The sequence below is a fragment of the Mytilus trossulus genome, chromosome 2 (genome assembly GCF_036588685.1).
Source record: "Mytilus trossulus isolate FHL-02 chromosome 2, PNRI_Mtr1.1.1.hap1, whole genome shotgun sequence".
Classification (NCBI taxonomy): Eukaryota; Metazoa; Mollusca; class Bivalvia; order Mytilida; family Mytilidae; genus Mytilus; species Mytilus trossulus.
The window spans coordinates 73923463-73933868 of record NC_086374.1 but is presented as its reverse complement, the minus strand read 5'-3'; the positions used below and the strand labels follow the sequence as shown (position 1 = coordinate 73933868).

The 10406-nt window shown below is 31.7% G+C and overlaps 2 protein-coding genes across 3 annotated transcripts; one reads left to right on the top strand and one right to left on the bottom strand.

Annotated features, from left to right (window-relative positions):
- Positions 1-2243: 2243 nt before the first annotated feature.
- Positions 2244-7348, bottom strand: LOC134705395 (uncharacterized). Of its 2 annotated transcripts, none has more exons than XM_063564134.1 (2): positions 7146-7348; positions 2244-4032 (listed from the first exon to the last, which is right to left on the bottom strand). In XM_063564134.1, exons 1-2 carry the CDS (start codon positions 7222-7224, stop codon positions 3251-3253), a joined length of 861 nt encoding a protein of 286 aa, XP_063420204.1. In that variant the 5' UTR covers positions 7225-7348; the 3' UTR covers positions 2244-3250. The 2 variants fall into 2 exon arrangements, with proteins under 2 accessions (XP_063420204.1, XP_063420203.1); XM_063564133.1 differs by having other exon boundaries at positions 7162-7343.
- A 444-nt stretch (positions 7349-7792) lies between these two features.
- On the top strand, positions 7793-9257 carry LOC134705394 (uncharacterized). The gene is made up of 2 exons (XM_063564132.1): positions 7793-7941; positions 8423-9257. Exons 1-2 carry the CDS (start codon positions 7854-7856, stop codon positions 9196-9198), a joined length of 864 nt encoding a protein of 287 aa, XP_063420202.1. The 5' UTR covers positions 7793-7853; the 3' UTR covers positions 9199-9257.
- Positions 9258-10406: the final 1149 nt, after the last annotated feature.

The window sequence follows — 10406 nt, the reverse complement described above, 5'->3', positions numbered from 1 at the left end:
GTTATTTCTTTGTTCATTTCGGTAATGATGGAAGGTTATTATGACTGAGGAAGAATATCAGATATGACTTCTGACACACTTTTGTCATAATGGCCAATCAGCTCATGATGGCGACCGTAAAATTTCTTGAGTGATGACCTTAATTTGATTGATTCATAGCCCTATGTTACCAACTTTGAGAAAGTAGTTTTCCTCTTTCAACAAAATCAACGTACTTTGAGCTAGCTCTAGAGTAACGTATCAATTGAGACACATATACTCTATATGCTGGTGCCGCTGTGATGTTGCTTCACAGAAATGGAAAGTTGACTATAGGAAAATTAAAATCATCGCGTTTGTAGTAAACTTTGGTATTCAACCTACCATCAGTAGTTTTTTCGAGAAAAAGGTCTAGATATGAAGATTTATCTGTGTCGGTAGTATCATTAATTTCAAATGTAAGTGATCACAGAATATATATTATTATTAAGAGACAGTACATCATCAATATACCGAAAGTTGAAATTAAAAGACTGGGCCAATTTCTTTTCTCCTTTCTGTACAAGCCTTTGGATAAATTCTGCATCATATGAATATAAAAACAAATCGGCAAGTAGAGGAGCGTAATTGGTCCCCATTGGGATTCCAATAGTCTGTTGGAAGACCAAACCTCCAAATTCAACAAATATGTTGTCAATTTAAAAGTCCAGCATGGCAGTGCTATCCTCGTCCGTATATTTTCTCTTTGACTCTGTATGAATTGTTAAAAATAGGAATAGATGTACTTGGCAAACCCTTTATAAGTTCTTGAGGCTATTCAATTTTGTACTTGTTTTGCCTTTATAATTTTCACGAGTCGATCGTCACTGCATGTGATTTTTTATTGTTAACAAAACTCGATTCAGTCTACACAATTCTAATGTTGCTATCCTTGATGAGCTTACATCGAATAAAAGGTAAAACAAGGTTAAATATTTAATATTTGCGTACAGTATGATATACATGTATATATAATGATAATATATGATGTTCTAACATGAATGAACTTAGTAGTTGCCTGTGGTATCTGTAATTTCTTCTGCGGTAACGCAAGATTACATTTGTTAAACTCAGCTTAATATGAACTTATTCTAGCATACCGTCCAACATTCGATTTGCAAAATAGAATAAAAAATGAAAACAAGTTATAGATTTAATGCGTCCGAAGCGCTTTTCTGGATTTACCTTTAGCTCAAAACAGAACATTCAAAAATCAAAGATGAAAACCTAAACAGTTGACCAGTTATGCATTGAATATTACCTTAAATAATAGCCAAATCCTTAGAACACCAACTTTACTTGGTGGAGTTGAAACCTAAGCTTTTATATAATTTCAAAATTCATAAACACGGAAATTTATAAAGGTTCGTTTTTATCATGTCAGTTGTCAGTACCAATTTGAAAGTACAAAAGTACTAACTACTGAGCTGATGATACCGCCGGGAACTGAAATAATGTACAAATAGAAATGTGGCCGTTTTAACCTATATAGATGTAGAATGATATGTTACTTAAAGATTAAGTAATTATGATCATATGGTGTTGCTTAGTCTTTAGTTTTCTACACAGAAATGGAAAAAGTTGTTCGTCTTTTTCATTTTGAGCCATGGCGTTGTCAGTTTATTTTCGATTTATGAGTATGACTGTCCCTCTGGTATCTTTCGTCCCTCTTTGATAGTTTTGTAACTATTTGTAATTACAATCAAAATTATTTTAGGCTTATTAAAAAAATGTATCTTTCTGATTTCAGGTCTTCACTTAAACAGTTTTAATGCATTTAATTTTGGTGGTTTCTATCGTAATTTTGTTTTATGAATGAGATATTTTATGATTAATGTTAAAAAAAAATAGAAACCTAAGGCTAATGCGATCAAATACGTCTAACGAAATAGTGAATTTCAAATGTGTTTGAATAATAACTATCTAGTATTGACCCATTTATGTGCACCTTTATCAATCAATAACAACTAATATACCAGTTATCACACAATTTACAATATCTTCTTTCAAAAAATAAAGAGTCATTACTCTGTATTAGTTAAACTAAACAGACCAAACTAATGCACTATTCGGATTTAGAACCTTATTATAATTATAATCAGCAAGCATTGAACTGATTCTTTAAAAATAAGTGACTCTTTTATATGTTTAACATTATCAAACGAAAATATGTGTATCAACAACATAATTTTGAAAGAAAAACATATGTGCTTTCCCTACAAATGTTCACCTACTTTTTAAAGAATTTAATCAGTTATATTACAAAAAAATAAACAGATAAACGCATTATTTTCCCGTTTTCTGTTGAAGAACGGCTAGCCAAAATTCTATGGAAATTTTTATCAAAATCTGTGACATATCCAATCTACTCTGAATTGATCTTAAACACTTATACAAACAGTAGTAATAGTCAAATGGTAATAGCAAAGAAACGTTTTGAAAATATACCTGGTGTAAAATAAATTCATGGATGAAATTAATTACATCGTTTGATTATGATAGAATAATTTCGAACAATGGCATTATTGTTTTGCATACAATTAGAGAAGGATACTAACGGTTAACCATTAATTTGAATTCAGTTTTCTATTTTCCACAGCAAAATATGATTGTATAAAACGAGAGAAACTTACAATGAACCATAAACATTTGAATGAAAACATGTGGGTTATTGACATTATTGACGCGCGTCTGATGTGTTACATTATAGGCCTGGTACCTTTTGATAGCTGCTATAATTTGTGTGTTTCTCTGTCCTGTATGTTCTCCCATTTATTTGTATCGCAGTCCTATAATGTTGTCATTTTAATGTTATGTTTAACACTGCTATGAAAGCGGGAGGTTTGGCTAGCCTCAAAACCAGGTTCAACACACCATTGTTTCTTAAAATGCCCTGTACCAAGTCAGAAAAATGGCCATTATTATATTATAGTTCGTTTCTGTGTGTGTTACATTTTAGTGTTATGTTTCTGATGTGTCGTGGTTCTGCTCTTATATTTGATGGGTTTCCCTCATTTTTAGTTTGTAACCCGGATTTGTTTTTCCTCAATAGATTTATGAATTTTGAACAGCAGTATACCACTATTGCCTTTATTTACTAAAAAAGAAAGGGTATCAAACACTAGTTTTTTCATGCATGATATTTTTGTCTGGTATGCCTGGTGACATACCAGTTTGTAAAAATAGTTAAGTATACAATTTGTCATATAAAATGAAAACACACAAACGTTTCCTAAAGTTTTGATGCTGAAAGAGTTGTCAGTCCGAATTTAAATACTAAGTAGGTGACAGGTTTTCTGTTGTTTTCGATCAAACAGCGAAAAATCGTCTGGTCGGACGTATCCTGTTGTATATTAACTAAAAGTTCATCCCCCGCAAAACTTTCTCCTATAAATGTTATATCGACGGATTCTAATGGATAAAAACAAATGTCTGTATTGAAATATTGAAGTTTACTCTTTAGAGCAGCACTAGTTATGGCATCTAAACAAAATTTTGTATACACAGATTGGTGTGTGTGCATATTGAAATCGAGGTCGCTGTATCGTACTGTTGTCTTCCATTGGTAACAATCAGGAGGAAAATCAGGAGGATTCAATATCGTTTTGAAACTATCTGGTAAATCGTTTAATCTTTTCATTTTAGGATTCGGATCATGGTACTTCTGTCTAAACCACGTTGGAAGTTCCACTGCTTTACGTGAAGTTCTGTCTATAGTTACAAGTTTGACGGCTCTTTCAAGTAAAACAGTCTGACTTTCGACGTCTTTTACAACTGAATTCCATACGTAAGACGTTCCGCCATTTTCCCCTGGCTCTATTTGGTGTATGATATGAAATTTAAATTTCAGTTTTGAATAAGTAAAGATATTTAGATTAAACCTCATAATTTGACGCTTTTGAAACACGGGTGTATTTTCTACGTCTGCCCTCATATAGTCCGACACTGGTGATATATTATCTACGTTAGATACGCCAACGACAAAATCCGATAAAGACCATGGAGACCAGAAACCTGCAATATAAAAATTACAACAACATTAAGCATAGACGAAAAACTCTGGGACATGGTTAGGTCAATATATAAGTATAAATCAAAGAGATCAATATATAAGTGTATAAATCAAAGAAGTTAGAACTGAAATCACATTATCCGATTCGCCTTTATTGATTTTTTGAATTTTTTTTCATATTCATAGTACATACATGCCACAGCTAAGAAGGCTATACAATATAAATACACAGAAGTTATGTAAAACACGCAAACATGGAAGGCCAAAAACCTATTTATCAAATTTTCCTGTAGTTTTCACAGCCTCAGTACTTTTTTAGAACACAATTCACCAAAACAGGAAAAATGACTTGTTTAATGTTTTTTACAAGCTACAAATTAAACTCCACGGATAGAATTGAATTGAACCTTTTGTTTCGGTACTGTGTACCACAATAAAATTTTCATATTGTCTAAATCGAAAGTTAAAGCCGAGCAAGCAGCCATAAAATAAATAAAATAAACTTGTTACACTTGTTTTTTTTTATATCAAAAATGAGGGAAAAAATGCTTGGGATAGTTTAAACCTAAGTTTCTTCATTCAAAATTTCAAAATTGGCATCGACCCAGTTCTGTAAAAATTAAAACCGTGGTCAACAGCCAATGAACTCGAATTATAATTATATAATTCAGAGAGTAAATAAGTATATACTAGTACTCAAGTTACTTTACTAGTGTTACCGTTCAATATTGAAAACTTGACTTGACCGATCTTAGTTTATGGAATTCAAATTAAAGGCACCTAATTATATTCTTGAAAAACGGATATAATATAAAAGTGTGGTATTATATTTGCTGTTTTATATACACTACAAAGAAGCGGTTGATACCAATAAGAATTCATATCAAGTCGAAGTGAAACCGACAAAAAACATGACAAAATAACTACTTAAAACAAAAAGGCAGGTTTGAGTGCCAAATTATAGAGAAACGTCGCACGCTACTGGTGTTACTTTGGTGAAATCATGGACAAGACACATTCATCTTCTTAATATTTAAACATAAAAAATGATATTATAAAGTGTTGTATATCATTTTAAAGCTTTTAAACTCTTCTTTCAGATTATTGCAAGTTTGTATATATAACAGACTATTTTCATTAATTTAAACTCAATAAAACCTTTATTTTGCAATATGATTTCCTTGTCCCGCGTTACACTTTTAGTTTTGTGAAATTCTGAATACAGTAAAAAACATAAATATTGTTACCAAACGATATAAAAATGTCTAGAACAAGCAATTTATATGTGGGCGATGACGCAATGTCGATTTTTCTCTCTCGAAAAGACGGAAATATATAAAAAAAAAAAAAAAAAAAAAAAAAGGGACCAAGATGATAAAAATTATGTGTCCCTTGCACGAAAGGTTGCCGTAATTTTTTTAAAATTGTCCCAAAAAGGGAATTCAAGAGCAATCCCCATGTCGGAAGTAAATAATTCTTACACTAGTATTTTGTACAAAGATCACACTCTCGCCTCATGGAATAATCAGGAATTTTTAAAACAAATTCTTTTTATTCGAGTTGATTAGTAATGTCCGACATTTTGTCCCCTTCAAACCAAATTAAACGTAGGGTTACGTTTTCTGTTTTTTTCATGATGTTTATTTAATACAGTGCAATTCGCTACATAATTTGTTTTATAATGGATAAAAGTACAAAAAAGTATCTCTATTTTGATATTAAATTCCCATAACTTAAATCTAATATACGAGATATCAGATAAAACTAAAATGTCCGATACAATGTCCCCACATACGATTTTGACGTTATTTAATAAAATATGCTTGAACGTTTCGTCTATTTGTCATGATTGTGAGTTTCACAGACGATTTGGAATACGGCTATTTCATTTTGTTGCTTAATAAGAAAACTTTAAAACTAATGTTTTATGTTGAAGCTCTACCGATTCATAATAAAGGGGTGGGGAGAGAGATTTCCTCGCGAAACTGAAGTGTTTTCCGGACTATAATAGTCGGATCCGCTATAATACATATTACAGATACAAAAAAAAAAACAGCTATAATAATTGTTCCCGCTAATTTCCTTGCACATATTTGTGCAGAACTGCCATGCTAGATATGATTTAGTCCTTTAGCCTTGACATTCTGGAGTGCAAAAATTAATGCATATGCAGTGCATAGTTTATCCATAAAAAAGAATCGATTGCCTTTAGGTGTCAGACCACCAATTACTCCCTCCAATTTAGAACGTAAAAGTAGCCCTACTCTGACACAAAATAGTGCTTTTGATGTACTTGTTTACTTAAACTAACCAACAAATATGCAGAAATGAAACTTTTGGTGAAAGAGACATATATCTAGATCATTTTGAGCCAAAATTTACTTGTCTATGAGTTTGCATTAAAAATTGAGGATTAATGCGCTCCATAGTATACTAATTTTAGATTTTCAGAAAACCAGGTTTGTTTTTTTGAGTATCTCTGTTTGATGGTCAGTTAATTTGTTAGAAGGCTTTAAAGGTATAGTGAAAATTGGCATGTAGAATGCTGATACATGTACAATTCAGGATATACCTGGTTTCTATGAAGTTAAACTTAAGGTAAAATATTTAGAAAGCTGTGAAAATTGCAAAATTTGGTTGAACAGATAGGGATTTTTAATTGGTGGTCTGGCACCTTTATACTTAAAATGTATATACTTAAATGGTTTCAATTCAAGTTACTTTTTTATTTTTTATTTGTTAATAAAACTAAAGCTTAACATCTTTTTTCTAAGAAAAATAAATAATCCTTTCTTAGGAAAAAAAATCAATCCTTTAAAATTTATTGTAAAAAGCCATCTGAACAACATGCATTCCAACGTTTTTATTTTGTCTTACGTCTTTGAGTGTGTAACGTTAGGTGACACCAGTATCGTGCGACGTTTCAGAGAATTCCAACCCTTGTCCAAAATTTGCTGCTCAAAATTTGAGTCGATATTACATAAACTCGAGCATCACAGAATAGATATTATTTGTCAAAATGCGCAAAAAGCCATCTTGTGCATTTCAATTGATACCGTTTATTTAAATATTTTCTACATAGGCCTGTTCTATCAAAATTAAACATTTAAATTACGTTTTAAACATAGTACCTGTTCTGTCATCAAAATTATAGATTTGTCCCTCAACCCTGACTTTAGTTGATTTTGCATCATCCTTTAACACAGTAACAACAGGCATTTTTATGCTATATAGTGTCCTTTATGTGTTAGATGGTGTATCATAAATACACATAAATGTAACGTTCTACTTAATGCACCTTTTCTATTAATTTCCATACATGTACCTAAATATTGTAGATAGTACATCGATAAGGCCACACTAATTTAAATCTTAAATCAAGATCATGTTCTGTACCTGAGATCGTTATAAGGTTGTAGTGAAATCACATTGGATGGCAGTTAAAAAAATAGAATTTTCAATTCTTTTGCTGGAGTCAAATTGAAGATTTCGTGACACAGATACAAAAATTAACTGTATTTAGTCCGAACGGATCCGCTAAATCTCACTACCTGAGTGTGTACTGTAAAGATTTGGGAGCTGTTTTTCGTTTTCTGAAGAATTCTCAACACAGGTCCTCAAAGATGAATATTACGCATATATAAATTGGTAAGGTTTTGTACGTCTTTGGTATTTATGCGCCCCTTTTTGTGTAAATTTAAACTTGAAATTATCTTAGCATTGCCTTATAAATGTACTATATAAATTAGACGTACAAAGGACATAGGCGAAACTATTATAAATTCATTATACATACATACAGTTTTGACCATACACTAAAGTGATGCCCGTTGTTACAGTGTTGCAAGATGATGCTGACACGACCACAGTTATGGTTGAGGGACAAATGTATAATTTTGACGATAGAACAGGTAGGAAATACTCGTGTACTTTTTTTTATTTGAGCTAGAGCTACGACAAGGGAAACTCACTTACCACCAGATATATCATTTAAATATTTATTTGAAAATAAGCATTACAAATAAAATGGTTTTTTTTACATGTTTTGATCAGCCATTTCAAATGAAATTTGTGGAATAAATTAAAACGAATTTTCACTGTACAATCCAATGGGAAAATGGCTGAAATACCATGAAGGAATCTCATGTAAAAAAGTAGGTGTTGTGCATTTTTATTGCAGTACAATTTTTAATATATCATTTATTATACTTCTTCTTCAAAAAAATGTAAACTTATAATAAAATTACAGAACATCTTGTATCATAATTTTTTTAATTTGCATGGTCCTTAGGAAGAACTGTACTTAAACCTAAAAGAGATCTATTTTCCAATTCCTCCTTAATACTTTTATCACAGTTAGACTAATAGTATTTAATCTTTGCCTAATTACAGGGTTTTGGTCGCCATGGTCTATATCAGATTTTGTTTCAAGCGGATTATCTATTGGAAAAATCTCATTGAGTATGAACTTTCAAATGGCCGCGAAGGAAAATACACTCTTTTTTCAGAAGCGTCAAATTTTGAGGTTAAACAAGCCGATTTTTACTTATCCTCAATCAAAATATAAATTACACATAAGTCATCAAATAGAACCAGGAGAAGAGGGAGGGAAGTCGTATGTATGGAATACAGTTATAAAAGATGCCGAGACACATACGGTTTTGCTTGAAAGAGCCGCTAAGCTTGTTGCCGCAGACAGATCTTTACGTAAACCAATTGAACTTCCAAAGTGGTTTAGGCATAAGTATAGTGCTCCAAAAGTGAATAGATTGAATAATTTACCAGATGGTTTGCGATCTAAATCCGTTCCTGTAGAATTTCCAAATGATTGTTTCCAATGGAGAACAAAAATAAGATACAGCGATCTTGATAGCTATATGCACACCCACCAATCTGTGTATACCAAACTTTGTCTTGATGCAATAACCGGTGCTGCTTTATGTGGTAAGCTTCAGCATTTCATTACCGATATATGTTTATATCCTACAGAATATGTAGATATAACATTTATAGGGGAAAGTGTTGCTGAGGATGAACTTTTGATACGCATATTACAGAATCAGGATGATGGTTCGATTCTTCACTGTTTGATGGAAAAGGACAAAAAGTCTGTCGCCTACTTAAAATTTAAAATAGGTCTGACTACACTTTCAAAATCAAAATATTAGTGTGGTCTAGTTTTGATACTCAGTGCAATAGAATAAAATGTTTTATATTTGAAATGTTGTCAATAGATTGAAATTGCGGAATCGTTATATGTATGTGTTGCGTTGCATAAATTATGTGTCTTTGAATGTAAATGTAACCGTAGCTTTAACTTTATCTACTATAATTAGAATATTGTCAGTTGTATGAGTTTAATGGTCCTGTCATTTCTCTAACTGAGAAGGTCAATGGCAATGAGTTCAATTTGTAATCATTAATGAGAAAACATTTTTAAACAATTTGATAACACACTACTAGTATCATTTTCGGTTGTGTTGAAATTATTACGCTATTGCTACAATAAAAAGCATACCCTTCTTTATAATATCAATCTGAAATATTTTCAGGACAAATAGTTTATAAAACTTCTTTACATGTTTTATATTCTTTCAAAGGAAAATAGATATAACTAATAAATAAGTGCAATGATAACAGACAGCACCATGGTCAAACATAATAACAACCGAAAAGGCAAACACCATTTAATGATACAAAAGTAACAGTCTGCCTCAAATCTTGACTTACATCTTTAAATTGACAAGAAGGGTCGGATGTTAACACACTGTACGACAAAAGAGATGATTTCAGCTTCTAAAATGTGAACGTTTCATTTCTTTGAAGCAACATACCAGCATCGCATGCATACGGAGTATATATCTCCCAGTTAATACGATAATACAGGGGTTTTATTTCCCTTCATGATTTCCTTGATTGAGGGTTTCTGCTCATAAGAAAGGTATTAAATAGATAGTTCCAAGTAGTAAATTTGGAATCATACCTTCGTTAGTTTAACGGACGCCATCTCGAGTTGGTTGACCGTTACAGAATATTCGTTTCACAGATGATAACGATTATGTTTCTTATGTATTCACTATTATCCTGTCCCCTTTTCCAGAATGTGACATATCGAATTAAACGTATTACCGGGTTTGTACTTACATGAGGTAGCAATAAACAGTTATAAGTTAAGTTTCGCTTTATGGCTATGGTGAACTTTTTAAATATGAAAGTGTTTGTACAATAAAATTGATTATTAAATAATTGAAGAATAATATATCCTTCTTAGTGAACATTTAAATAGTTTTAAGCATGTTTTATACGGGGCGCCGAATGGGACTCTTGTGGTTTTGTACTCGAAATTCAATTTTGTACTGACAAAAGTGACTTTTGT

Excerpts from the sequence above, each read along its gene's own strand:
- LOC134705394 (XM_063564132.1), top strand. The coding sequence starts at position 7,854 with ATGCCCGTTGTTACAGTGTTGCAAGATGATGCTGACACGACCACAGTT. Across the intron at positions 7,942-8,422 it reads TAATTTTGACGATAGAACAG|GGTTTTGGTCGCCATGGTCT; the intron begins GTAGGAAATACT and ends GCCTAATTACAG.
- LOC134705395 (XM_063564133.1), bottom strand. The coding sequence starts at position 7,249 with ATGCCTGTTGTTACTGTGTTAAAGGATGATGCAAAATCAACTAAAGTC. Across the intron at positions 4,033-7,161 it reads TAATTTTGATGACAGAACAG|GTTTCTGGTCTCCATGGTCT; the intron begins GTACTATGTTTA and ends TTTATATTGCAG.